This window comes from Diadema antillarum, unplaced genomic scaffold (assembly GCF_040938485.1).
Source record: "Diadema antillarum isolate AM-2024a unplaced genomic scaffold, OU_Dant_1.0 seq00001051_RagTag, whole genome shotgun sequence".
NCBI classification, from domain to species: domain Eukaryota; kingdom Metazoa; phylum Echinodermata; class Echinoidea; order Diadematoida; family Diadematidae; genus Diadema; species Diadema antillarum.
The window spans coordinates 492,453-518,033 of NW_027271881.1; the positions used below are offsets into that span (position 1 = coordinate 492,453).

At 39.3% G+C, this 25,581-nt stretch overlaps 1 protein-coding gene across 1 annotated transcript; it reads right to left on the reverse strand.

The window, feature by feature from the left end:
- Positions 1–3,073: 3,073 nt before the first annotated feature.
- Positions 3,074–24,749, reverse strand: LOC139743125 (selenoprotein N-like). The gene is made up of 9 exons (XM_071653633.1): positions 24,372–24,749; positions 21,357–21,479; positions 15,313–15,650; positions 13,911–14,062; positions 11,616–11,869; positions 8,163–8,268; positions 6,133–6,304; positions 5,034–5,141; positions 3,074–3,258 (listed from the first exon to the last, which is right to left on the reverse strand). The coding sequence occupies exons 1-9, from the start codon at positions 24,747–24,749 to the stop codon at positions 3,177–3,179; spliced, it is 1,713 nt and encodes a 570-aa protein (XP_071509734.1). The 3' UTR covers positions 3,074–3,176.
- Positions 24,750–25,581: the final 832 nt, after the last annotated feature.

Sequence of the window (25,581 nt, forward strand, 5' to 3'; positions counted from 1 at the left end):
TCACTATTAGCAGTTTGGTCGTATTCATATTCGAATGACAGCCAGTTAACTAGACACCTTGAAGAACCGGAGCACACCCCCTTCAGCCATATCCTCTCATCTATAAAAAGAAGTAGCAAGTCATTGCATGCCTTACCATTATCCATCAACCTTCATCTCATCTAATTCGGTAACAGGTTTTTGACTAAATTTAACAGCAGACAAGGCAGCAAGCCACAAAAATGACTTTCATTTTAAGTTTATACCACATAAATAGAATTTGGTAACATTGCGGTCAGATGCACATTAGATTTGATTATGACGACTGAACTGTCATGAAAATTCATTTATGTTGGGCATCTTCCAGCCACCCTGGCTTGAAATAAATATTTTTACAAAAATATTCTTAGAAGTCTTAGAAGTCTTTGACTGAAATATCCACTAACAATATTTAGCATTTATTGAGCCATGACTCTGAGGCACAAAGTATATTACTTACATCACATTATCACCTGAAGAATGGAAGAGTTACTGTGAGTTGTTCTTATAGTTGGGAAAACTTACTATTTTGCAGTGAACCATAACAATATCAAGGCCATGAATTGACTGCAATGCATTTGCCATCTCAGTTGTTGTTGTGATATGCTACAAAGGCCTGCACATGTTAAAATCCTCTGAAGGATGTACATTTAAGGGTAATAAATATCACAGTCCACTGATAACACATTTGCTACCCTAACATAGTTATTGGACCTGTGAAGAAAGTGAAAAATACCAGTGTTTCTTGTTTTCTCCTTTGTAATGAGACAAATGAACATGACCATTTCAGTCTATCGAGTTTGATTTTCTACTACAGAAAAGTCTGAATGAAAGCATAATGTTTATCATATACTTAATCACACAGTTATGAATCTGTACTGTCCTTTCAGCTAGGAATAACACGTATCTTTACTCATCATTTTTTTTTTTTTTTTTGAGGTAATGATTCTTTGGTTTTATCAACACATTTTGAAATTACCTCTTCAGACATTTCGAGCACCATTATTATTACGTGGGTTACACTTGGATCACAAGTCATATTACATAGTTCAGTTCGTAACAGCTCATCAAATGTACATAATTATTAAGAATGTCAGAATCATATATACGTGGTGCCACACACTTGCATTAAAGATGGCAGCAATTGAGTCACTGACAAGAACTCAAGACCTTAGTGAGCTCCAGGCTCCATACATACTATACATTTTTTTGTCTGTCAAAAGTTTGTTTCCTTCACAGATTTACAAGCACTGATTTCAGAAACCTTTTTTTCCCCGCACGCTCCATACCATTCAGCGAATTGACACAAACAGTCAAAATACTGATCACAGGAAATCACACAAAATATAACCCAAGTCCACTTGGAAACATGACCTCATCACTTCACACTTATATCTTTAATATATACTGTTATCAAGGTGATGGCTGTCACCTCTCACATGCATCCACGAACAGAATATCCAATATCAAATGAACAATACACCCACATAGCAGTAACACATGAATTCTAAAAGCAACTTTTTTAAAAGTTCATCACAATTTTTTTTTTGAGAGGAATGGACTAATTTCCTGTACTGCATAGCAGTGTAAAAATCAGATTCTGCCCAGCCAATCAGCTTTCAGACAAAACCATCATAAGCCCATACAGAGGCTATTAGTTCATACATCATCATAAAAAAAAGAATATTACATGAACACCTTGCAAATGCACAGCCAAACATATACAATATATCTTAAAAATGATTGTGACCATTATGAAAAAAAACAAAACAAAATGTCAGTCTTATGATAATTTCTCTTGCAATGTGCCAGCCTTTCTTGCAAGCAATCAAGCCATCAAATTTTATTTGTGTAACGCAATGGCATGTTTGAGCATAAAAATATGAAGCGAATATTCCAGGCAGTAGGCCTATGTTGTTGCATGTCTATACTTACGAGTAACTACATGGCAGCATTATCAGCTTCATGCAGTTTGTATAAATGGACATTGCTGTACACAGATGTGAATGTTATGACATAAAGACTTTGAGGCGCAAGAGAAGTACATGTAAGTTATCACACACACTCTGTTTCCCAGTCACCTTGAGATGGATATTAAGTCTACCCTTTTAATAGGTAAATGTAATGCTGGCAGGATGAGTTAACCATGGTCATATGTCTGCTACAGAGGTCAATTACCTTCAGCCATAGAGAATTCACTGCTGTTTCTAACTCCCCTAAAATGTCTGGTAAATGAGCACTGCCAGCTTTCAAATACTTTGCATTATTTCATTAAAACAAAGCAAAGCAAAATAACAATGACAACAACAAAATACAGCACTTGCAATGGATGGACAAGGATCTTGAAACACAAAGGATACCATGAATGAAAAGAAATGGGTAGACACATGTCATATCCCAATGGAAAAAAAGGGTGAAGAAACAAAGAACAGGAAATGGGACAAGCAAAATATCACATACAGCAGCTAGGAACATCATTGCACTTATCTAAGCATGACAAATACAAATACGGAGCCTGGTCACTAGATGAACCATAAGGAAGACATTTCATCTGTTTTGACCAACATTATACTTGTTTATAAAAGTGAATGTCAATGCAATCCATAATGAAAATTCTGCCAACATAGCTTTACCTTTCACAGGTATACATTGGCAAGAATAAGCCCTAACAATAATAAAGTTGAAAACAAACCACACCCCCCCCCCCAAAAAAAAAGAAAGAATAAAAAATCCCCAAATCCAATCACACTTTATATAAACAAGATAACAAAAATAAATGCTGTTCACATAAAAATTTGGCACAGTAAAATGACGATATTAATTCTTTCCACACACAATAAAACGAGATACTGTAAAAGTGGATATTTTCGCGTGAGTAATTTTTCGCGCTCGGCCGGGTAAGATGGATTTTGCGTGTTTTTCATTCTGCGGAATCAGGACATTAACTACTGGAACATATGGCATGCAAACATATTTGCGTGCTTTTATTTTCGTGCCAGCGTCTGGTTGCGCGAAATGCGTGAAAATTTCCACACAACGAAAATTTCCACTTTTACAGTATGTATTAAAAAAAATCATTTGCATACATTTAAATGTATGGAACTGCTGGTCATCAGAATCATCCATCTGGTCCACTGATGTGGTCAGTGCTTTTGTGGTTAATATCCGGCAGCTTTGGCCTTGTTGATGCCGTCCTTCAGGAATTTGGCATAGTTTGTCACCAGTGGGTCTGTAAATGTGCTGTGAAAAGACAAGGACAGCGTACATCCAATGAACTCATGACTTCAGCTACAAGCTCACAATATTTCTAGATTGTTCTGCTCAACTCTTCAGTGTGCAGCTGTATGTGCAACTCACAAGGCTTATTCATTGTCTGGGTAGCAAAAACAGACACTATACCGTAACAGTTTGGTTGATGAAAATAGCTTATCAGACCATGTCACTGTTGGAACTTTACTTTCCCAGATGCCATAAAGCATTGGCAAGGAAATCTAGCAAGCCTATTCACTTTAATACTATACAATTCAAATCAACTTCATTTTTAACACTGAGTGAAAAAGAACAAACAAACCTAAGAAACCCACAGCTTGTGGAGACACCAAACTGCTGAAAATATAACCTATATAATATAAAGCTAAGTACATGCATGCTCATTTCAGTCTGACAAGTAACAAAATTGATATGGCAAACATTTGAAGGGCCAACTGAAAAAAAAACCCAACCCAAACAAACAATGCTTGTTAAATATTGATCAGCACAAAACATTAGAAAATGACAATATCTCTACTAGTCCACTTTAACCCCTTCTGATAGACCCTCTGCAAAGTCTGCATTTGCTTGTTTTCACATTCAAATCAATTTCACTCACTTATGTCTACCAATTAGCAACATAACATACACACATGCAATAATGTAAGCATTCTCCACCACGTATTCCCTTTCACTGAAGAATTTCAAAATCTCTGTAAAACAACTTTTTCTCTTAACTGTTACAATACTAAAATTCTCACAACTGCAAGCTTGTAAGATCATATCAAATGTTGATAGTAATCTTAACAGATTTCCCTCCACATCACTTAATATACTTTTGGGAAAGAATTAGAAAATACATGAGATCAAAGTACAGGTACCTCATGTCACATAGCAACTTGCTTAACACTTCATAATTTATCAACTCATCAAAGGCAAAAAGAGGAAAAAAATAATTTGCAATATGAGTAACAGAATTGTGTTCAGTTGCTAAAATAAAATAAAAATAAATAAGTTAAAAGCAGCCTTATACTTTCAACCCTCCCCCCTCCTCCCTAAATGTGGGGTTCTGCCAATATGCAAATGCCTCCTGGCCAGCCCTGTTTCAGATGCAGTATGAGATGATTCGGTAGCAAATTTAGATCCAGTCTGGGCTGCATCTCGCTTTCCAGAAAATCATAGCAAGAACATTCATAAATGTGAACAGGAGGAGTCCAGGAATAAGCAGCATGGGCGGCAGAGCTTGCCAATCAACTAACCCAGGTCATGTCTTTTATCCAGGAGTATTTTTGGAAGACTTCTTTGTTTATCATTGCCTGACCAGCACATTGCAGCATCACAGTGATGACCCATGACTTTAATGGGTCACAAATCAGTCTAATTGAGAACATGTAAACTCTTTCTATGCCAAATTCAAACTGAGGTAAAGAGCAGTCATGAATGAAATGCATGCATTGATTGCATGGCATCGTACGTAGATGAAGACGCAAGCTAGTCAAACTGAAGCAACAGTGCTTCTGAGCTGTCTCGCAGTGCATCTGTGACAGGGCTCTACAACAGTACCTTGAATTCCTATACACATAAATACACAAAAAGTAAATAAATTATAGCAATATTTTTGCTAATCAAATTCCTCTGACTGAGGTGCACCGTAAGCAATTCAACTCACCAACAGTTCAGATTTTTTGCAAGTTGAATAAGATGTGGTGAAAAAAAGAGGGAGGGGGGAGAAAAACATGTACCAAAGAAGACACACGGACACTTACTCCATGATGCCTGCGTTATCTGTGTTGCTGGCATCCAGAAGATCATTGGCATTGATGTCGTGGACAACGGTGCCATTTGGAAGCAAGACCAGCATTACCACAGGGAAGCTGTTACATAACAAACAAACACACAAACATACAACCAATCAAACATGTGACTCTAATAATGTCCTATGTCTGACAAGTGATGAGCATATACAGTACAGGTGCTCTTTGCTGCTATTCTGCAGGTTTTTAAACTTGTCAGTCATGTGACAGCGATATAAGAGTGTCAAAAAAAAAAAGTTCTAAATCAGCACATATTTTGTTCTTTGTCAGAACTGGGTAAACACAAAGATTTAATTCTTAAAGTTCACCTTTTTCGAAAACACCATCCCTCAACCCTGTTCACACAAAGCTACCAGGTGGTATTATCTTCCCACACAAAAATGTGGTGGCTGCCCTTTAAATGGAACAATGTGTCAGCAGGAAAGTCGTTTTCCAAAAATGAAATTGAACCTTGATCGATAACAGGAGGCTATGGTCGTTTGAGTGCCGTTAGTACAGCAAAGGAATTAAAATTGGCTAATCATAGTGGGCACCGTGTTTGTGTAATGTATGTGACACATGGACTATGTACCTCACTTGTCTGCAGCCTGACATTTTCCTTAGTCAGCATCTCACAAAGAAGTTGAAAAAAGGACTGTTCTTCCGACTTCAGTGCCAATGAATAATGGACACTATAGTCTTTATACATTCTTTAGCATTTCATGTGATGTACCATGTGCCTTAGTTCATATGTATCTAACCCACTATTATGGCATCATAATGCAAACAGTTTTTATTCAGCCTATTTCAAGACACTCTATTAGACCTGATAAAATATTTTCAAGTAGGATTAATCTCTGCGTAAGAAAATACAAAGAACTGAAATACCTTCAAGACCTGACTTTCAATTTGACAATGGCATAATGACATTGAATCACACCTTGGATATTTTCACTTTCTGTGAGCCTCAAGGGCTGATGTCCCCTGTTTCCCTAAAGCATGTGGGGTATAGTGTTAAGAATTCCAAGACTATCACAAGATCATCTTGCTTATGTAGTGACACTGCACCTACCTGTACTTTTCTAATGACAATGTAGCGAGACGTGCATACTGGGGGTCATACTGGTTTTCCTGGATGGCCTCCAGGTCAGCGACCAGGGACCAGCTGCTGACAAAGTGGTCGCCAAGCAGCTTGAGGACGGGCGGACTTTCGAGAGACGTCTCCCGCAAAGTCCGCCCGGAACCTGGGCAAAATTGAAAGCACGAAGGAAAGTTGCGTTAGAAAGGACAAGGAAACGAGGAAAAGTAGAAATTACGCGGTGCGTAATATATGTCCCCGCCGGAAGTAGCATTTTGTAGCAAAATGTACAATATAGGTCAAAAATCAAGGTCAAAGGTCAAAGAAGTCAAAGGTCAAAATTCTGTGTAGAAGTTTTGAAGCGCTCACTTAGTGCCATCACATAAAGCAAACGGAATCAAAATTGGGTTAGAAATGGCGAAGGAGTAGCATTCTGTACCAAAATGTAAACAAAATGTAGGTCAAAATGTACAACAAAGTGTAGGTCAAAAAATTAAGGTCAAAGGTCAAAGGTCAAAATTCTGTGTAGAAGTTTTGAAGCCCTCACCTAGTGCCATCACATAAAGCAAACAGAATCGAAATCGGGTTAGAAATGGCGAAGGAGTAGCATTTTGTAGCCAATGTACAATATGAGTCAAAAATCAAGGTCAAAGGTCAAAGAAGTCAAAGGTCAAAATTCTGTGTACAAGTTTTGAAGCCCTCACCTAGTGCCATCACATAAAGCAAACGGAATCGAAATCGGGTAAGAAATGGCGAAGGAGTAGCATTTTGTAGCAAAATGTACAATACAGGTCAAAAATCAAGGTCAAAGGTCAAAGAAGTCAAAGGTCAAAATTCTGTGTAAAAGTTTTGAAGCCCTTACCTAGTGCCATCACATAAAGCAAACGGAATCGAAATCGGGTTAGAAATGGCGAAGGAGTAGCATTTTGTAGCAAAATGTACAATATGGGTCAAAGGTCAAGGTCAAAGGTCACGACTGAAATTCTGTGTAGAAGTTTCAAAGCTCCCATGTAGTGCTATCATATAAAGCAAACAGAATCAAAATTGGCTCATAAATGACAGAGAAGTAGCAAATTGAAGATTTTGATCACACACGGACGCACGGACGGACACATGGACGGACACACGGACACACACACGTACGGAGCCCGTTTCATAGTCCCCTGCTCGAACTTGTTCGGCGGGGACAAAAATTGTTTGTGTCCTGTTGAATAGCAGGTATTTATAGGTACTTATCATCGCTTGCACATTGCTGGTATGTTTCTGATAAGGAAATAAACTCCGAAAGCAGACTGACAATCATGGTTCTCCATTGATTCAGCAGGAAACACTCATGGGTTATTTCTGTTGGAGTCATTTTGCTAACTAGAGATCACAGATCTGGAACCTAAAACCTAGCTGAATTCCACAATATTGAAAATAGTGTCCAGTACACTACTTTGTAAATATGTGGTCCTGACCACTTCTCGACTTTTGAAAAACAAACATGAAATCAGGGTGGCCACTGCAGTACTGGGCAGTTTACAGGTGGACAGTGCATTGGGCAACTGAAATGCAACACAAGTCCAGATACTTTGGGAATATAAGATGTCCAACAAAAGCATAATCAAGGTTTTATGATTTAAAAGCTGAATGAATTAGCATCTGCACTTGCTACATCTCAAAATGACAACTCAAATATCTTATTAGCCCTGTATTTTCATGCTGTGTGAGTTTTTCGTTACAATTGACTTTTGATGAAAGTTTTTGAGCTTGCAGCTGCATATTTACATTCAAAAAGATAAATACCAATCTTTCACACATTTTTTTCTGTGAGAAATTTGATAGAAAATAAACTACAGCCATATCTTAACTGCATAGAGTGCATGTTGATCTGACTGTTGACAAGTACAACAGACTCCATTTGACTTATCCCATGGTACATGGGATGCTGTCAAAACTTTGGTGATATCCATGCCAGTGTGATCAATCTATCAACCGTAACCAATGGAGGCTCCTATTCAAGAGACTCTCATCTCCCTCACCTCAGCAGGACTGGTCATCTAGTGAGCCCCAGAGCATGATGTGATGTACTAGCCTGTTGCTGGCCTGAGCCTTCCTGAAAGCTTGGTCAAGCGGCAGGTATTCAATCTGCAGAGACAGGAAGACAGGAAATGAGTAAAACAGCAGCCAAGTACAGAAAAGACAACAACATATGAACATCTCTTTATGGTCTTTATGTCAAATGACTACTAGCTAAGTACTGTCAGTGAATGAGCTGCTTTGTAAAGTCAATTGTAACATCCTGTCATCATGACAAAGTCTGATGTTTAAGAAGCAAACACCCCCCCCAAAAAAAAAAAAAAACAAAACAAAACACAACAACAACAACTGCAAAAGTACATTGATCTCATTGACTGGACAAGCCATTTTCCAATGAGTCAGTATAACCTTAACATAATGAAGGGGTCAAATTTGTAATCATACGATGCTCAAAGGAAGACAGATATGGTTCTTAGGAGAATGATACCCACTTTGCAATAGCACAAGTATACACAGGCAAAACTTTGATACACTCATCTACCAGTGCATGCCGTACACTTCTTTTTTTTTATGTGCTTTTGTGATATGTGAGCCTATATTGTGGCTACCATTTGTGTATTGACAAACCCTGCTGGATGTTTTCACGAATCGATGACCTTTTCGGGTCAGCCACTGTATATCAATGCACTGATACATGCTATTCACTTCGGAACTCCGGGAATTTCTGGCACAAGCCCAACTTGCACCTGGTGACAAAAAGACCACAAACCTTAAAGGCCGTGACACACCAGCCTTGCGTGCGACTTGCAAAGAACAATTTTGACTACCCGGAGGTCCCCGTAGATGATCCGCACATGACAGTACCTAGCATGTATCTCAAAAGTAGTCGCCCGGAGGAGCGCACGCATATTTTTTTACCCGCAACCGTGTTTAGGCCCTGTCACACCTTTCCGGGCAAGCTACTCGGGCTTGTTACGTGTAGGGATTTCCTAGCATAGCGGACATTCCTGAGGGCGGAAAAGGATTTGAGCGAGTCAGCGCATGTGTCTTACTTGCTGGACGCGTTATACTTGTGAGTATACTGTGTGACGTTTCTACCAGTCGCGTGGGGGCCGACAACTCAGTGAAGGAATTCCTCTAATGGAATGGCTGATATCCCACAGAATCTCATTATCTTGGCTGCATACAGGACTGTGAAGTACCTGCGTGGGAATTGCCTGGGAAGTACTGCTGCTAAGGGTCTCCTACTGGCGTTCTGCGTGGACCTCTAAGGGTATTCCCGCGACTCACCCGGAAAAAGTTTTGGTCATGCTCAAAACTTGGCTGCGGTTAAATCGGACTTGCGTGAGCACCTCTGGGCAACTACGTGCTAGATACTGTCAGGTGCGGACCAACTGCGGAGAGCTCCGGGGAGTAAATTTGTTTCCCCGCAAGTCAAGCCGCAGAAGTTCCCCCCTATGGTATGACAAGGCATGAATGAAAATTGCAAACATTCTTGTTCGCCCGCTGAAAATCTTCTACATGCTGGAAACTACCTCCTCGCCACAAGCCCGCGTAGCTTGCCCGGAAAGGTGTGACACGGCCTTAACCTACAATCGCACATGACTCATGGACAAAGTGAATCTTATAGTCAAATGCTGTGATGCAATATCTTCATGCACGATCTTCACTGCCTGGGCCCCGTTTCATAAAACTTGCTATCAGTGACAACTTTTACATTTCTATGACAAATTTGCTCTCAGCCAATCAGATGCAAGCATTTCAGTAGCTTGTAACAACTATCACAACTAATCACTGATAACAAGTTTTATGAAACGGGGCCCAGATATCGCTAGCAACAATATATGGTATTTACTGTGATATTCAGCAAGAGAGAAGGCATCACGTTGTGATAGAGATAATGAGAAAATCACTTCAAAATGACAGCAGAAAATCATGTTGCAACTACAAAAAAATATTGAGAACAAGACTTATCATACATTTGCATAATAATCTCTTTACCTTTACTTAACTGTGACATCTGTAAAAGCTCATTGCATAATCTATCACAAAAATCTCCCACTTCACATTTTATTGGCACACCAGTGGGTATGCTGCCCTTTCACTTGCATATATTTTCACACTGCACTGCCCCTGCAGTACTGCTTGCCAACATATACCATTTAGTGACACATATCCCTGTATACTTCACTCAGCATTCTGCTATTTCTCACATCCAGTTTATTAATAGTGCAATGGGTGTGCTATACATGTACATGCATAAAAACACCATGTTGGTGTCAAAATTAAGCACAGTTCACACACTGTTACAGAACTGCTATGTTCCAAAACAATGGGCCCGTAACATAAACAACTCTGCAAATTGCAGTTACCACAGCAGTGTGCTGCAACTATAAAGCGAATGGATTGTTGTTCATCCAAGGACATCATCTGGGCCCATTACAGAAAAGATTCAGCAAATTGAAGTTACCAAGGTGATCACTTAAGTGCTAACGGCTAATTGGTAGTTTCCTGGTTCCTGAAAGTGACTGCAATTATTACACCATATCCGATACTATGATGATTGCATGCCTGCTGTGACATCAGCAAGGAAACAGCAAATCAGTTGCAGCCACAGTAACTGCAATAAATTGTGATTTACAACTGCAAACATCTTGATGAAGAGGGCCCCTCATTCCTCTCCTGCCCCCTCATCGTTTAGGCACGCAATGGTGCATGAAGGTAGACCTATCTTTCGTGCCCCAACACCTCTGACAGAAGATGCTTTCATGACAGAAGCAGATGTGACATAAATACCCATCCTATATCTACATGTTCCTGGCTGATGCTGTCTGAAAAGAAAGATGATTAAGCCATGCTTCTAGCACACTGATTTAGGCATTATTTACACTACATGAACAACTATCTTTTGATGACTTATGAACTTTGGTTTGGCACCTATAGGTAGCCTATAGATCACAACTTCCAATCACATACAGCTGCACTATTAATTTGTCAAAGGTATGTGATCTGATTGTATAAGTAAAAATAGATTTTGAGAAATATTGCTAACTCTGTGAGTTTAAGTAATCAGTATGACCAAATGTTTCTATTTTAGCATGGTGAGAAGGATTATTTTTTGTTTGTTTCTACGACGAACTAAACTCAGATGTTTGCAATAGCTACTTTCTTTACAAATAATAATGCAACAAGCATGAAACAAAATGACTGCTCGAGTGTGGTTGTACACTGTAACATTTCTTTACTCTACAATGCAATCAGCACGACGGAAGGAAGTTACTAAACAACTCATGATTTAATACCAGGAAGTCAAAACTCAGTCATGTGAAGTATCTCCTGATGTATTTCTTTTTAAATAGAAACACACCTCTCCCTTTCCATCACATCCATACAGATCTATCAATCAATTACAAAGATTTTCAAAGTAACATACTGATAAAGAAATTCCTCCCCACCTTTTTGAAAGGGTACATCTCCACTTCTAGCAGCCCGAGGGCCTCCTCCATGCCTATCTCCTGATCCCAAGTTATGTCCTGCCTTCTGCCAAGCGGCTCGACAGGCGTGGAGGGCTGGAAGAGGATGTCCCCATTCTCGGCATAGATGATGACCTGGCTGGACGGCTTCGGGACGGTGAGCTCCATCTGGGGCATATAGCCGATGTCCACCTCCATGTGCTCCACCTCATTAGGACCATTCATCCACTCCATGTCTGCCAAAGTGACCAATATCATGATACACACAGACAAAAATGAAAGAACAAAATACAAAAAAACCTCACCATAACAACAAACAAATATGTGAGCTATGCAAGAGCATTTAATGTGTATTTCTAACATAAATTGATAAGTCACATGAAGATGGTGAACCTTCACGTCACCAAGTTAAGCTAACTCCGAGGATAGGCTCTTGTATTAAACCTTGATTTCTACACACATCCATACGACAAAGCTTATAATCAAAGGCAGCTTATCATCGTTGATAAGCTCCTGCTCAAGATGTATTTTCTCCCGCTTGAAATTTAAGTTTCTCCAGGTCAACTTCAGTTTTGTCATGTATATCCAAAATAAGGCTTGATAGCACCAGAGAGCATCAATAAACCGAGAGCTTCCAGGGTCCTAAAGCCAGTCCTGGATCCCGACCACTAGGGGACCTTGAACCTTGAGCTTGTGATGTGTGCCATACGTACATAATATGATGCATTTTTTTTTTGTGTGTGTGTGTAAGCAGAGTCTCCAGTCTGCTAGGGGTCCAGTCAGGAAAATCTGCTCTTTAAGAGATGCTTGAGGTTAGTCTTTGATGAGACCAAAGTGTAAAGACCTCTTCACATGAAACCAATCAAATGTGTATTACTGATACTACTTTGTGAAGAATATGACTAAGGCAAGCACATGAAAAAGAAGGTAAGAAAGAAGAAACAGAAGTAAAACAGGGAGGCAAAGAAGACTAGAAATGTCGCTAAGGCGACTGCTATGCCTCCGCCATAATGCATGATTCTCCAAATAGGTCTATAGTACATGTGGACAATGTATGATTACATTTTCACAATATTGGCAAAATATTGAAATTCCATGTTTGTCACAAATGTGTTGAATGTTCACCTTCCTTTACCTAGGTTTAATTCTAGATGAATAGGAGAGCATGTATTTGGGGATTCAAGGACTTTAACTTGACTTTGACCCATTCATAAGTGTATGAATACTGTAATTTTCAAGGTATGGAGGAAAAGTGTAATTTCTGTATTGAAAAGTACACTGTTACCATTTTCTTTTGGCCTTTGACCCTAAAATCTAAAATTCATAGGATAATCACTGTCAGGCAGAACATGCATAGATATGTAGTAAGTTTCAAGATAACTTGAGCCACTTCTGAGATATGGAGGAAAAAGTTACAGATTGTAGTTCAGCACTTTCCCTTGATCTTTGACCTTTTGACCTTTGAGGCAAACCCCCCCCCCCCCAAAAAAAAAAAAAAAAAAAAAAAAAAAAAAAGAGAAAAAGAAAATTTCCAGATAATCTAGGTTATACATGCATACACCAAGTGCAAAAAAAAAAATTGCTGGCATTACATAAATACATGTATGAGGGAAATAGTAAAAATTTGAAGTGTTGCACTTGACCTCTGACCCCTGACCTTTGACCCTATGAACCCTAGATTCTCTAGATAATAACTGCCAGTCAGCACATGTACATATACTATGTTCCATGAAGATACCTTGAACAATTTCCAAGGTACGGAGAAAAAAGCGAAGTTTTAATATTTTAACTTGACCTTTTGACCTTTGACCTCATGACCCAAAACTTTCACCAGAGAATCTTAATTGGGTAATACATGTATACACTAAGTTTCAAGAAAATATCTTCAGGCATTGCATAGATATGGAGGAAATAGTGAAATTTTACGTATTTGACCTTGACCTTTTGACCTTTGACCTTGACCATGTGCACCCAAAAGTTGATAGGCACAACTTCACCCCCTACTACACATACATGCCAAGTTTCATTAGGATACCTTAACAGGTTTTGATAGTTACCCTGTCCACAAAATTTATTACGGACGGACGGAAGGACGGACGGACGGACGGACGGACGGACGGACAACCCGAAAACATAATGCCTCCGGCACCACTTCATGGCGGAGGCATAAAAAAAGTATATAAAAAAGGGGAATACGACACGAAGGAGAGACAGGGTGAGAAGGTATAGAAGATGAAGAAGAAAAGGAAGAAGAGGACGTCTGCTAGCTCCACTCACCAACATTGAGACTCTTGTTGGCAGGCACGTACATGTGAAAGTGCTCAATGTGTGAAGCATCCTTTCTCATGACTATCTGACCGGTGAATTGAGCTGGGGTGAACCAGAATGGATGGTTAGGCGGCTCATTCAACTGGAACTCAGCATGAATTCTGTATGCACACATTTGTGAGAAAAAAAAAGAACATAATGCATCACATGGCTTATCACAGTCTGGATCTGCAGATGTATGCCAGTGAAGTGACAAATCACAATGGAAAATTAGAATCGCATCACACAAATTTTGTCAATTATTTCTGTACACAGCTGGGGGTGCTATAGCTCTGGAACTGAGGCCTTTCCACTTCAAACTCACTGATCAATGAGTGACCAAGTAGGTCTTGTGTCCAAACAACAGCTTAAATTTCTGGATAATACCATAGAAAATAGCTAAATATGAGCAACTGCTGAACAATGGAGAGATTGTTATGTAGTCAGTTTGATATATTTTTTTCTCTTACTTATTGGGCATCTTGCACCACGGCCCTGAACTTTAATTGATAATGACAGAATGGCACAGTTAAAATTCTTTTCATCATTCAATAACATGGCTCGACACTAACTTTTTAGTTTGGTGGCCCGATGGGGCCACCAAAATCCTAAATTTCACATTTTTGGTGGCCCGAGAGAAAAATTTGGAGTTCCGAAAAAACCCCAATAAAAAACATTAAAAGTTCTTTTTTTTTGATGAGTCAAATATTTAAGATTTATGATAGTAAGAATTAGAAGTTGGACATATCTACTCATAAATAAACTTCAACAAACTTGCAACACTCACTCTCAGGCATTCATTCAGTCCTTTTTCATCCATCCTTTGAACAAATCTAACTGCTAATTTCCGGCGCAAAAAGTTACGAATTTATTGACATACTTTTGAAAAAATTTTGGTGGCCCGAGGCGGGCCACCAAATTTGCCCTTTTTAAAAATTTGGTGGCCCGATTTTCATTTTTGGTGGCCCCGGGCCACCGGGCCACCGTTAGTGTCGAGCCCTGAATAAAGTTATATATGCCAGAAAATATAAATAAAAAAAACAAAAAACACACCATACATTTTATATATATAAACATACTGTATTCGCCATATATTTAGCGAGTCTAGTTTTCCATGAATCAGGACTTCCCAACAATTCCAAAAGTTGTTAAATTCATGATGATAGAGTACAGTATCTCTGCACATCTTGTTCATGTGCTGTGTACTGTGAACCAACATGCACTTATGTGGTCGCTTTCATGTCGGGCTCAGAGTTAATATTTTTGCATGTTCTAAAATTCGCAAATAGCACCTGACTCACAAAATTTACAAACATATATACCCCACAATAGTGTATAGAGTATATAAAGTCATATATTCATTCTTACAGACCTGAAGACAATGTCTACATAGTCTGCATTCTGAGCTCGAATGAGTGCCACGGTGCCCTGGGGGCCAAAGCGGGAATAGACAAAGGGCCTGGGGTGGAAGAGACTCAGCAAGCGGTGGATGAGAACCGCCTTGCCATTGACCCGCGGTGGATAGTAGCGGTTGCTGGACAGCTGGTTGGTGAACATGTTCAGCTTGGACTTGACGACGAAGTAGGGCTTGCCAACAGCGAGGGCGCCACCATCGGGGAGGAAAGAGCGGAAGGTGCTGCTGGGAAAGGCCGTCACTTTCTCCGTTGGCTCCTTCCATCTGTCCAGAGTCGTCAGAGATGACCTGCTGCTCTGTGGGTCGAATATGATATATGCACAGATTTTTGAGTGAGTGAATGAAAGGATCATGGAAAAGTACACACACCTCTGTCTATCTTTGAAATCTGTCTGTTTGAAATTCTCTTGGGAGCTTAGCCTAAATCTTTGACCAGTCAAGTACAGGACTGTAAATCTACCCTGACAAAATTGCAAGGTTAAATTTTCTATCCACACTTTTGATATAGGTAAACTATTCAGGTAATGTTATTTCAAGTAAACTAATGAGTACTTACCACAAGATATGATTTGCAGTGAAATGAGGAGAGCAACCAATTTACAGGAATCACAGTATGCACACTTTCAGTATATCTAAGGCAAGGATTGACATTAGCAGTGGCTCAATGTAAGAAATTATGATGTTTTGGTGGCCCGACTGGACCTCTAAAACAACATTTTCAGATTAATAAACCTGAAAAACAAAGCTCACACTATTTTTTGATTAAAAAACCTTCAAAATATTGAACAGCACCTGTTAAATATAATCCTTTCATGAATATTTGGTGTCATGGAAAAGATGTTTATGCCTCACTTCATTCTTTCATATGTTAGACTTAATGCACTTAGTCACAGTACACTAAATGGTATTTGAAGCCCATTATCATACTTGCCAATTTTAACACACTTACAAAAGTTGTGTATATTTTTTTCCCCTGCTTACTATTTGCAGCCCTTTATTATTCTTGCTAATCACCATAATGTTTTAAGAAATGATTTTCTTTTTTCAGGCCACCAGATTCATAATTAGGCCATCAAAAAATTGAATTTGAAGATTTTGGTGGCCCAAAAGGGTCACAAAGAAAAAAAAGATTAGTGTCAAGCCCTGCCTACATGTAAGGTATGCAGTGTTATGTTTACAGAGGAATGTGCAACCCTCAAGTAGACAGGCAATCCTATACCAATTTACAGTATATTTCAGAACATCCTCTGTACACTGGGGGTCTACTACAGGTGTTGCACATAGCTGTATTCTTGCGGTCGGCTACACGTCACTTCCGGTCGACTGGAGTGAAAACAAACAGCTTGCAAGCGCTAAGCCTGCATAATGCGCATACTGCATGCTGTGCATGTGCGACGCGTATAATTTATGTGCAACTCTACGCAGCTCAGACATGGGGACTGTTTTTCATTATTCATTTTGTCATTTGTGCCATCATTCATGAGATACATGCATCATGTCTTGCCAGCAATATTTTAAAAATCTGGATCCTGTCGATCGATCGGTCCCGGTATTTTGCCAAGTTTAAGGCGGCCGGACTGGACCTGTGCCCGTATGAAATCGCGGCAGGACTCTGGATCAACGACCCGACAAAATGGCCAGATGTGCAGTAGAACCTCTTTGAGTAGGCCCTACCCCGATATCTACGCTTACTTAGTACCTCATAGAAACTTCAGGTAGGTCTATAGGCCTAACGTTAGTACTGTAGTAGGCTTAGGGTAGGGCCTAATTTAGAGTAGGCCTAGGGCCTAATCCTGCCGCCCACACAGCTACAGTACCAGCTTGCCTTAGCGCTATGCTCGCGGGGCGCCCCGGCAGAAAACACGTACAGCGTTCACTCCAGGCTCACGCGAGTGGTTTGTTTTCACTCCAACGCTATCCATGACCCCGTGACACGCAAAATACCCGGATGTCCGACCATGAGAATACTCCTGCACACAAAATAATGGATTGTCAGAGACATACCACTGCACATAATGGATGTCTGAGAAACACCAACTTCACACTGCAGCAGGCTATGCTACATGCACATGAGCTCACACATTAGGGGTCCTGACCTGTGTGTCCACAGATTGATCAACACATACTGAATTATTGAAGGTGTGGTCCTCAATGTCATTATACAAAACAAGCCAGTACCGAGTTGGCTCATGTGCCCATGGGTACAAATGACTTTTTTTTTTTCTCAGTTGGATAGTCACTTCACTCATTTTCAAAGGCACACGATGCAATTCATATTCAAACAAAGGATGAACCTGCGTAGACCAGGCGACCAGAATGATCCAACAATTAACACTTGGGAAAGCATGCATCATTTTAATATTCTGCATTGAATGTACAACATGTATGAGTCGACAATCTTTTTCTTTTGATATTGCCATTGAAGTCTGAAACATGACGTTATTCCTGGTTGGTACAAATGAAACTTTTTTTGTTGTTGCTGCTTTGATGCAAAGCAGAACCCTGAACTGGCTTATACAACACAGCTCCTGGGAGAGAGTCCCACGAATTCCAAGTAGCTGTGTTGATCATGTCCCAGCGTCTTTTGCATACTGAAAAAATTGAAATTTTTGCACATTTTTAGCGCAACCGGAAGTGACGCAGTGAAGCGCACTGTGTGTGCCAGTTAGTGGGATATTTCTGTCCGTGTGAACGTTTGCAAAATGTCTCGAGGTTTGGATCGCGATCATTATCCAGCTATTTTGTGCGTGTGAATGCGGCTTTTATGCAATGCAGGGATTCAAGTGATGTGTCGTGATAATCTAGAGAAGACAGCAGTCATTTTGAAATAACCATTGAAGGAGCTGTCTGATACCACTCTTAATTTCATATTTCTATGACTATTGCCAATGCTTAATATACGTTTCAACAGGATGAGTTATTCTGTGATGTATTCTCTTTTCAATTGTTCTTACATCCCTACCAACATCCATTTACTCCCATCCTGTGTCATAATAAACTACATTGCTGGTATATATATGCAGACATGATACGCACAAAAGATTTCAGGAAGAAGGTACACAGAGAAGACATTTAGTTAGACTATAGTTTCGCAGGATCTCCAGACACTGATAGGTACACTTCCTGACTATGACGTGCAACTCTCACTTTGACACAGTTGACATTGTGAAGGTATCATAGCTCCACTGTCGTAACAAGGATATGATGCTTTGCAACAAAAAAAAAAAAAAAAGGATTTGGATTTAGAAGATTTCCTGTGAAAAACATATATCCACTGATTCATGGAGGTTTTTGGACAAAGTCATCATGATACACTTGTGAGTGTGGTAATTTGTATAGAGCTATCAAAAACACAGTTTTATAAACAGACATGCATTGACAGCAAGTCTGGATATTGTCCATAATATTATATCTTACATTTGGAATTATTACCAAATCAATCCAGTGGCCATTGCAGTTATTTGTACATTTATATCAAATGCAATGCTGCACTGCAGATTTTCTGTCAACATTTTTTTTATTTGATTGTTTATATCAAATGCAATGCTGCACTGCAGATTTTCCGTCAACATCTTTTTTATTTGACTGTTTATATGTGCATGTTGTGTTGATTGCATTCCTAACAGACCTGTTCTATCTACAAGGAAATTTATCTTTCACAACCACTGCGTGTGTTTTAGAGGAAAAGAGAGAGAGAGAGAGAGAGAGAGAGAGAGAGAGAGAGGGAGGGAGAAAAGAAGGACAGAACTCCAGTATCTCTAGGGAAATTGCTTAGCTCATACATCTGTACCATAATGTTTTACGTGTTAATGCTGCAGTATGTGGTAAACTTATGTGAATTCTGCAATCTTATACAGGGAAAGGGGGGGGGGGGACATGTCACTTGAAATCTGAGAGACAGACTGACAAAGGTTTTCAGATATACTACCATGGCACTGTTTTATGAAAGTTGTCAGCCCTAACAAGCCATCAATTTTGCTGCAAAAATCATTTTATCATTTAAATTGGCACTGCTGAATTTCACTGCACATCTTATAAAAGAGAAAAATATGTTGCCAATTTAAAAATCAGTCACAGGCAGAAAGTGAGAAGCTTTGGAAGGTTCTGCATCAAAAGCAAAATATTGTAAACAAATTTATAAAAAAGAGTATAGCATCGAACCACAGCTGTATGAAAGTTAATGTCACAACTGCTCGACATTCACCCTATTCCCTCTCTTTAACATCCATTCCCCCCTCCATCCCCCCTTTTCAAACACCATGAGACATTCAAGACACAATATCAGCCCTGACTCACTGAGTTAGTCAATTTTGTCAATTATGAAGCACACATGATTGCAGGGGCCTACAAACCTGGTTGTACATTGAAGGTGCTTGCCTGTTCAATGTAAATTGGGCGCTTGCATTAGCTGCCCGCTCCAAATACTACGGAATTTCCTTGGAACATTCTATTAATATCATAAAGATCATTGTATATGTCAGAGAGCTACATTTTCATATTGTTTACATGAAACTGTACTACTCTACATGCAAATTCAATGTGTGCATTACATATATATTTCAACGAAGAGAATTTGTTTTGCAGAGAGAATGCACATACAGACATTTCTCTATTTTGTTACTCTTTGTCGGTATAAAGATTGCTTGTTCAATCCAAATTATTTTAATCACCAATGGAAACAGTTGGAAGGAACCAGCCTGGGATTTGAACCTGTCACCTACTGCTGCTTAATGGGCAGTAGCACTGCAAACTGAGCTGAAGCCAGTTCATGGCAAATGGAAATGTTTTTACTACAGACCAAATATAATATGTCATGTGTGATGATAATGTTAATTATGATGGTAGATTGCAATTGTGATATTTCTTCCCTTTTTATTTATTTATTTTTAAATATCTCACCTGGCACCTGGCACATAAAAAACATTTTGCATTAATCCATCATAGACAAACTGATCTCCCCATTAAGCCTACAACATGCATTTCCCATTCACCCAAGTCCGAGAATACTCAGGACTAGTCTTCAACAGGTTAAGCTTTGATCATACCAGTTATCAAATGAAATGCCATCACCATCACACAAGGCACTAAAATCACATGAAGGGAGGAGAGATGTGCACTGCATTTTATGTACCGGTACACTTGTATCGAGCATGACAGGATGTTTCTAATTGATGGAGGCTTCACAAGTTACATAGTCTACAGTAGTTGGTGAGGAAATCTTTTGCCTAATTCAATAATATACTTTAAAAAAAAGTTGCAGGTGCACTGTGTTGAGGAGTACTTATCCCTGAAATATTCTAATAGTAGCAAATTTTGGCGTACAGTGCCCACTCATGAGCTCTCATCCTGTTTTGATGACATTGATGTCTAACAGGAAAGAGGAAATCTGTTACAGTTAAAGACAGACATAGTGCTCTCAGGTGTAATTATAACAGAGAAGTGAGGGAGGAAAAAAAAACAAACAAAAAATATTCAGGGGTTGGAGGCTCACCTGCATGACAAGACAAATTCAACCTTCATCAGCAAGCAACATGATGGCATGTCATCAACAAATCACTGACTACATTGTACACATGAGTCCTTGGCACAAACTTTACAAACTCTACACTTCCACTAAATTCTGCATAAGTTAACTCAGGATTAAAGAATGGTTCCTGCCAAATTTGATCACAATGCAATCAAAAGAAAGTAATGAAATGGCTAATATTTCTTTGGGGTATAATATTTCTTTGGGGTATAAAATAGAGCTACCCTTCAAAGTGCTATGAACAACTATTAGCTTTTAGTTACTTGAGTTTCTAAGCACACTTGTTTAAAAAAACAAGAAAGACAAAAATTCTTAAAGGTTATGGATTGACAGGCAATGTGCAATGGACAAAGAATGATCGCAATAACTGACTTGGCCACATAGCTCAGGTGAGTTAAAACTGTCAGATAGCCAGCCTACATCTATAAAACAGTAAACACACCTGACTATAGAAAAGAAAAGCACACTTTCTCACCAGAAATGACATATCTTTTGTCTTCGACATGGTCTCTTGGCGCAGTGGCTGGAATGCGGCCTCAACAGTCAACACCTCTTCAGCAGGGTCAATGTCCTCATCCCCATACTTGAAATCCCCCTTCTGGAATTCACAGAAAACAAAGCATTAGCAAAAAATGAATGTTATTGGGAACGGTTTGAGAAACTCATCCTTTCATGCAAACTTTTTTATTTCATACATTCTTAGCACACACAACCTTTTGATAACTGATACATATCTGTAATATAAGCAAACAAAATCAGCTCAGAAAAAAGGTATGATACAGACCACTGGCACAGGTCTACAAATTAATGTAGATTTATCACATCATTTGTTCCTCTACCTTGGCATATATAAAAAAAAAATACAACTGGTGGAACATTGTTTGTGATCATAACAAAGTTCAATTAGCACATGTGTGAACATGATGGCCAGCTCCAAGTCAGTGAAAAGTCATCTAGTGACTGTAACCCATAGGCCTCATCACCTGCGCGTATCAGCAGATTATCTTGTGTTTGACCACTTCACAAAGATTTCTCTTGACTCTCCAAGGGAGAAGTGAACTTAATTCTAAATTCTTTTACTTGCACAGGGTATGACTTTCCTACACATAGGACCTAGAGTTTTAAGTCTCTTCCCAAAGACTTGTCAATGAGGATAAAGTGGATTGCCAAAGGACACTTTTGGACAGTGATTTTGCTCAGTTGGTTGCACGACTGCGGGCACTGCCTCCCAATCCATATGACCCGCGTTTGATTCCCAAGTATTCCTGAGCAACGTTGTGCGTAATCACACCATCCTCTCTAGTAAGAGGCAAATCACTAAGTCCCTCGGATGGGACATACAATGGAGGTCCCGTTTGTGAGAGAGTCACAACCCATGTGCGTAAAAGATTCCTTTTCATTCAGTTGTCCCAAAGAGCAGGGTGTTTAACCCGGTGAAGTGGTCCCCCTCACACCCAACTGGACCCCATGCAAGACCAGCTGGTGCAGCTGAATATTGGCTATCCAGCCATCTTCTAGCTCAGTCATCACTGACTAGTGCTATTCGCGGTTTTCGTATGCACCCTAGTGAGCAGTGAATGAATTGGACCATCCATGTTTCCCTACGCTATCAGTACTGGGTCTTTATCCTTTCTGAAACAAAGACTGAGAAGCTCTGTCAGACTATCTGTAACATTGAATCACACTACGATACGTACACAGCAGATTTGCAATAAAGAGCAGGTTGGCAATAAAGAGCATTTTATGCCCATGGATCCAGATTGATGATGATCAACTTCTTGAAGCTAGTATCTTCACTGCCTTTTAATATCACATCATGACTGCACGTTAACCCATTGATGATGAGTCTGAAGAATACTTGATGGTCAGGTGTCTATGGGAAATGCATGTTATAGCAAAATCAGTCCATCCTCAATGGGTGAAAAGATATTCATATAATATATGATGTTTATGTACAGATTCCAAGCTGCTTTATAAATGCAATATTTCCAATGCTGCAAACTACATTGTAGGTCTCTTCTTTCTGATGCAAGTCTACAGCATTCCAATGGCAATTCTCCAGGGGTGACTGTGTTCCATGATCATCAAACAAGAAGTTTAGTCAGTGCTTCATCATCATCAGTTTACATGACATTGGACTTGGAAAATTCAATAGATTTATCCCCGTCATGACTGTACACCACATTATGGATCAACAGATATGCATTTTGCACACTCAGAACAGGACAGTGTTTCAAACGACAAACAATACATTGTGAAACTGTGCTACACATAGTTACATAACATTACATAACTTGAAGAGCTGAAAGTGCTACCTGCGTGCATGTTGGTTGTGTAGGGAGGGGGACAAAATCTGCTCATGCTTGGATGCCCACATAGAAACGTGTGGACAATCACACAGACAGACCAGCAATGTTATGCCAAAACTGTAACTAGAAAACTTTGATTTTATAAAAAGAACTTGTGATAGATTTTGAATGTTTCATTCAACAACCAGTCTCAGCTTGATAAAATGTGATTTTTCAGACTGTGTATTGTTGAGGAATTTTGGTGTGACATAGCTGAATAAAGAAAGAGTTTGACCTGCTTCCTGTGTCATTATCTAGCTCATTTATTGACCAAATTTTCAAAGAGAATTCCTTATCATAAATCCTTCACAAATTTAACATGGGGTGAATTCTCAAACAAAGAGGAAAATATTGCTGCACAGACAATTTCTTTCTCTACATATCAGGGAGAATGCACTTGGGCAAGGTCATTCAGACTTTGCTGGTCTGTGATTCACATTTAATTCAAAATACAGACAGTACCTTACTCTTTCGAGGTTTAAGACGCAATCAAAGCACATATTGGCGGCATTTTCCACTGAGCGAAGAATGAGACCTAGCTGATGGCTATGAATTTGTCGGGGCACTTTCTGTATGAGCGATATGTATGTGCTCACCTTGGCTTGGGCATGATGATCACCTGTTGCTGTCAAAAGACTAGCGCCTACAGCATGCGATTCAAATTGGTCAGTTATACATCCCACAAGCTTTTGATTTTTACATATTCACCCAAATCTAACACTTTGTTACTTCTAAATATTGATATCATTCCATTACTTGAAGTAAATTATCTAAATACACTATTTGTAAAAAAATAAATTACATCGTATTCCATATGTGCCCTAACCCCTACCCCGTGGCGCTCCTGTGTACAGTTGTAAACTGTGCGTTTGGGCTGGCCGCAGTTACCCCCACGCCCAGTAAAATTGAAAGAAATCTTCTTTTTTTTAATTAAAAACAAAAAACAAAAACACATTATGTGACAACGTCCTATTAGTATTAAAGATTGTCTAGAACGTACCATTAGATTACACTCGCATGCATTTATGTTGTGTCAATGCAATTAGATTCTATATTTTGTTACAGTCAGGTGAAGTGTGTGTTGGGTATTGAACCCTAAAACTCAAACACATACAAATTGCAATGCCCAACTTTAAATTTACCTCTGTCTCATCAATCATGTCCAACCGCTCCAACAGGGGTTCAAATTCAATTACGTTGAGGTACCCATCACCGTCTCTATCGTATGCCCTGAAAACGTTCAAACCTTCCTCGCCAACACTCAGCTGCATATCCTCCATAACATATCTGTTGTGTATCAACCTGCTGACCACACGACCTGCTATCGCCGCCACGACAGCAACCATCAGCGATATCACGACCACGGTCTTCCAGCCGCATCGTGCCCGATTGTGGCCTGGGAGAAGCAGCGGATTGTCTGTCTGGGTCGAGGTGTTGACGACGGTTTTCGGAGCAGGGCCGCCGTCATTCGCCTCCTGTCCGCCATGATCTGGCGGCCTTTTTCTGCTTGTGAGCGGCATAATAACCAGTCGACTACATCATTGAAGGACATGTAATGCCTAAAAAATACAGTTCATATCACAGAGATTTCGAATGGGGATCCGGCAGGGCGAATAACAAAGTCGCTCACGGAAAGATTTAGTACATGTACTAGCGGTGAGCGTACTCTGATCGCACGCTGCATAAGCTGCACGTTTGCCCCATAAACCCGGAGGTAAGCAAAATCTCTTGTCATGATCTATTCTCGGTTCTCAGACCTATTTCCCCCATCCGCCACGAGAAAGCATTATGAACAATAATGCCTGCGGTGCCACTTTACTATATATTGATATATATATATATATATATATATATATATATATATATATATATATATATATATATATATATATATATATATATATATATATATATATATATATATATATATATATATATATATATATATATATTTTTTTTTTTTTTAATAGTAGGGCCCTACCTGACGTGACAAAGCATGACGAACAATCATTTCGTTGTCTTTTATGAGGGAGGTGGAAATTTCTATTTTATTGTTGTTTCTGCATGCCATTCGGGGCATATAGCTTTTGGTTTACCGTTTTCTTTCTCATTTTTGGTTCCTATAAATGGATTCCAATTCATCAGCTGTTGATCGGTCTGACAAGGCTGTTAGGGTTCCTTTTCTTTTAAATTCTATTGTCTTCCTGTGTAAGTATATGCCTATAAAATGCAATTACATAATGAATCTTATAGTGTTATTAAGTGCAAGCATTTAGGAATGTAATTACGTGTATGATAAGCAAAAATAGTAGCGGTGATGACCACATGCACTAAAAGCATGCAATTCTCTTA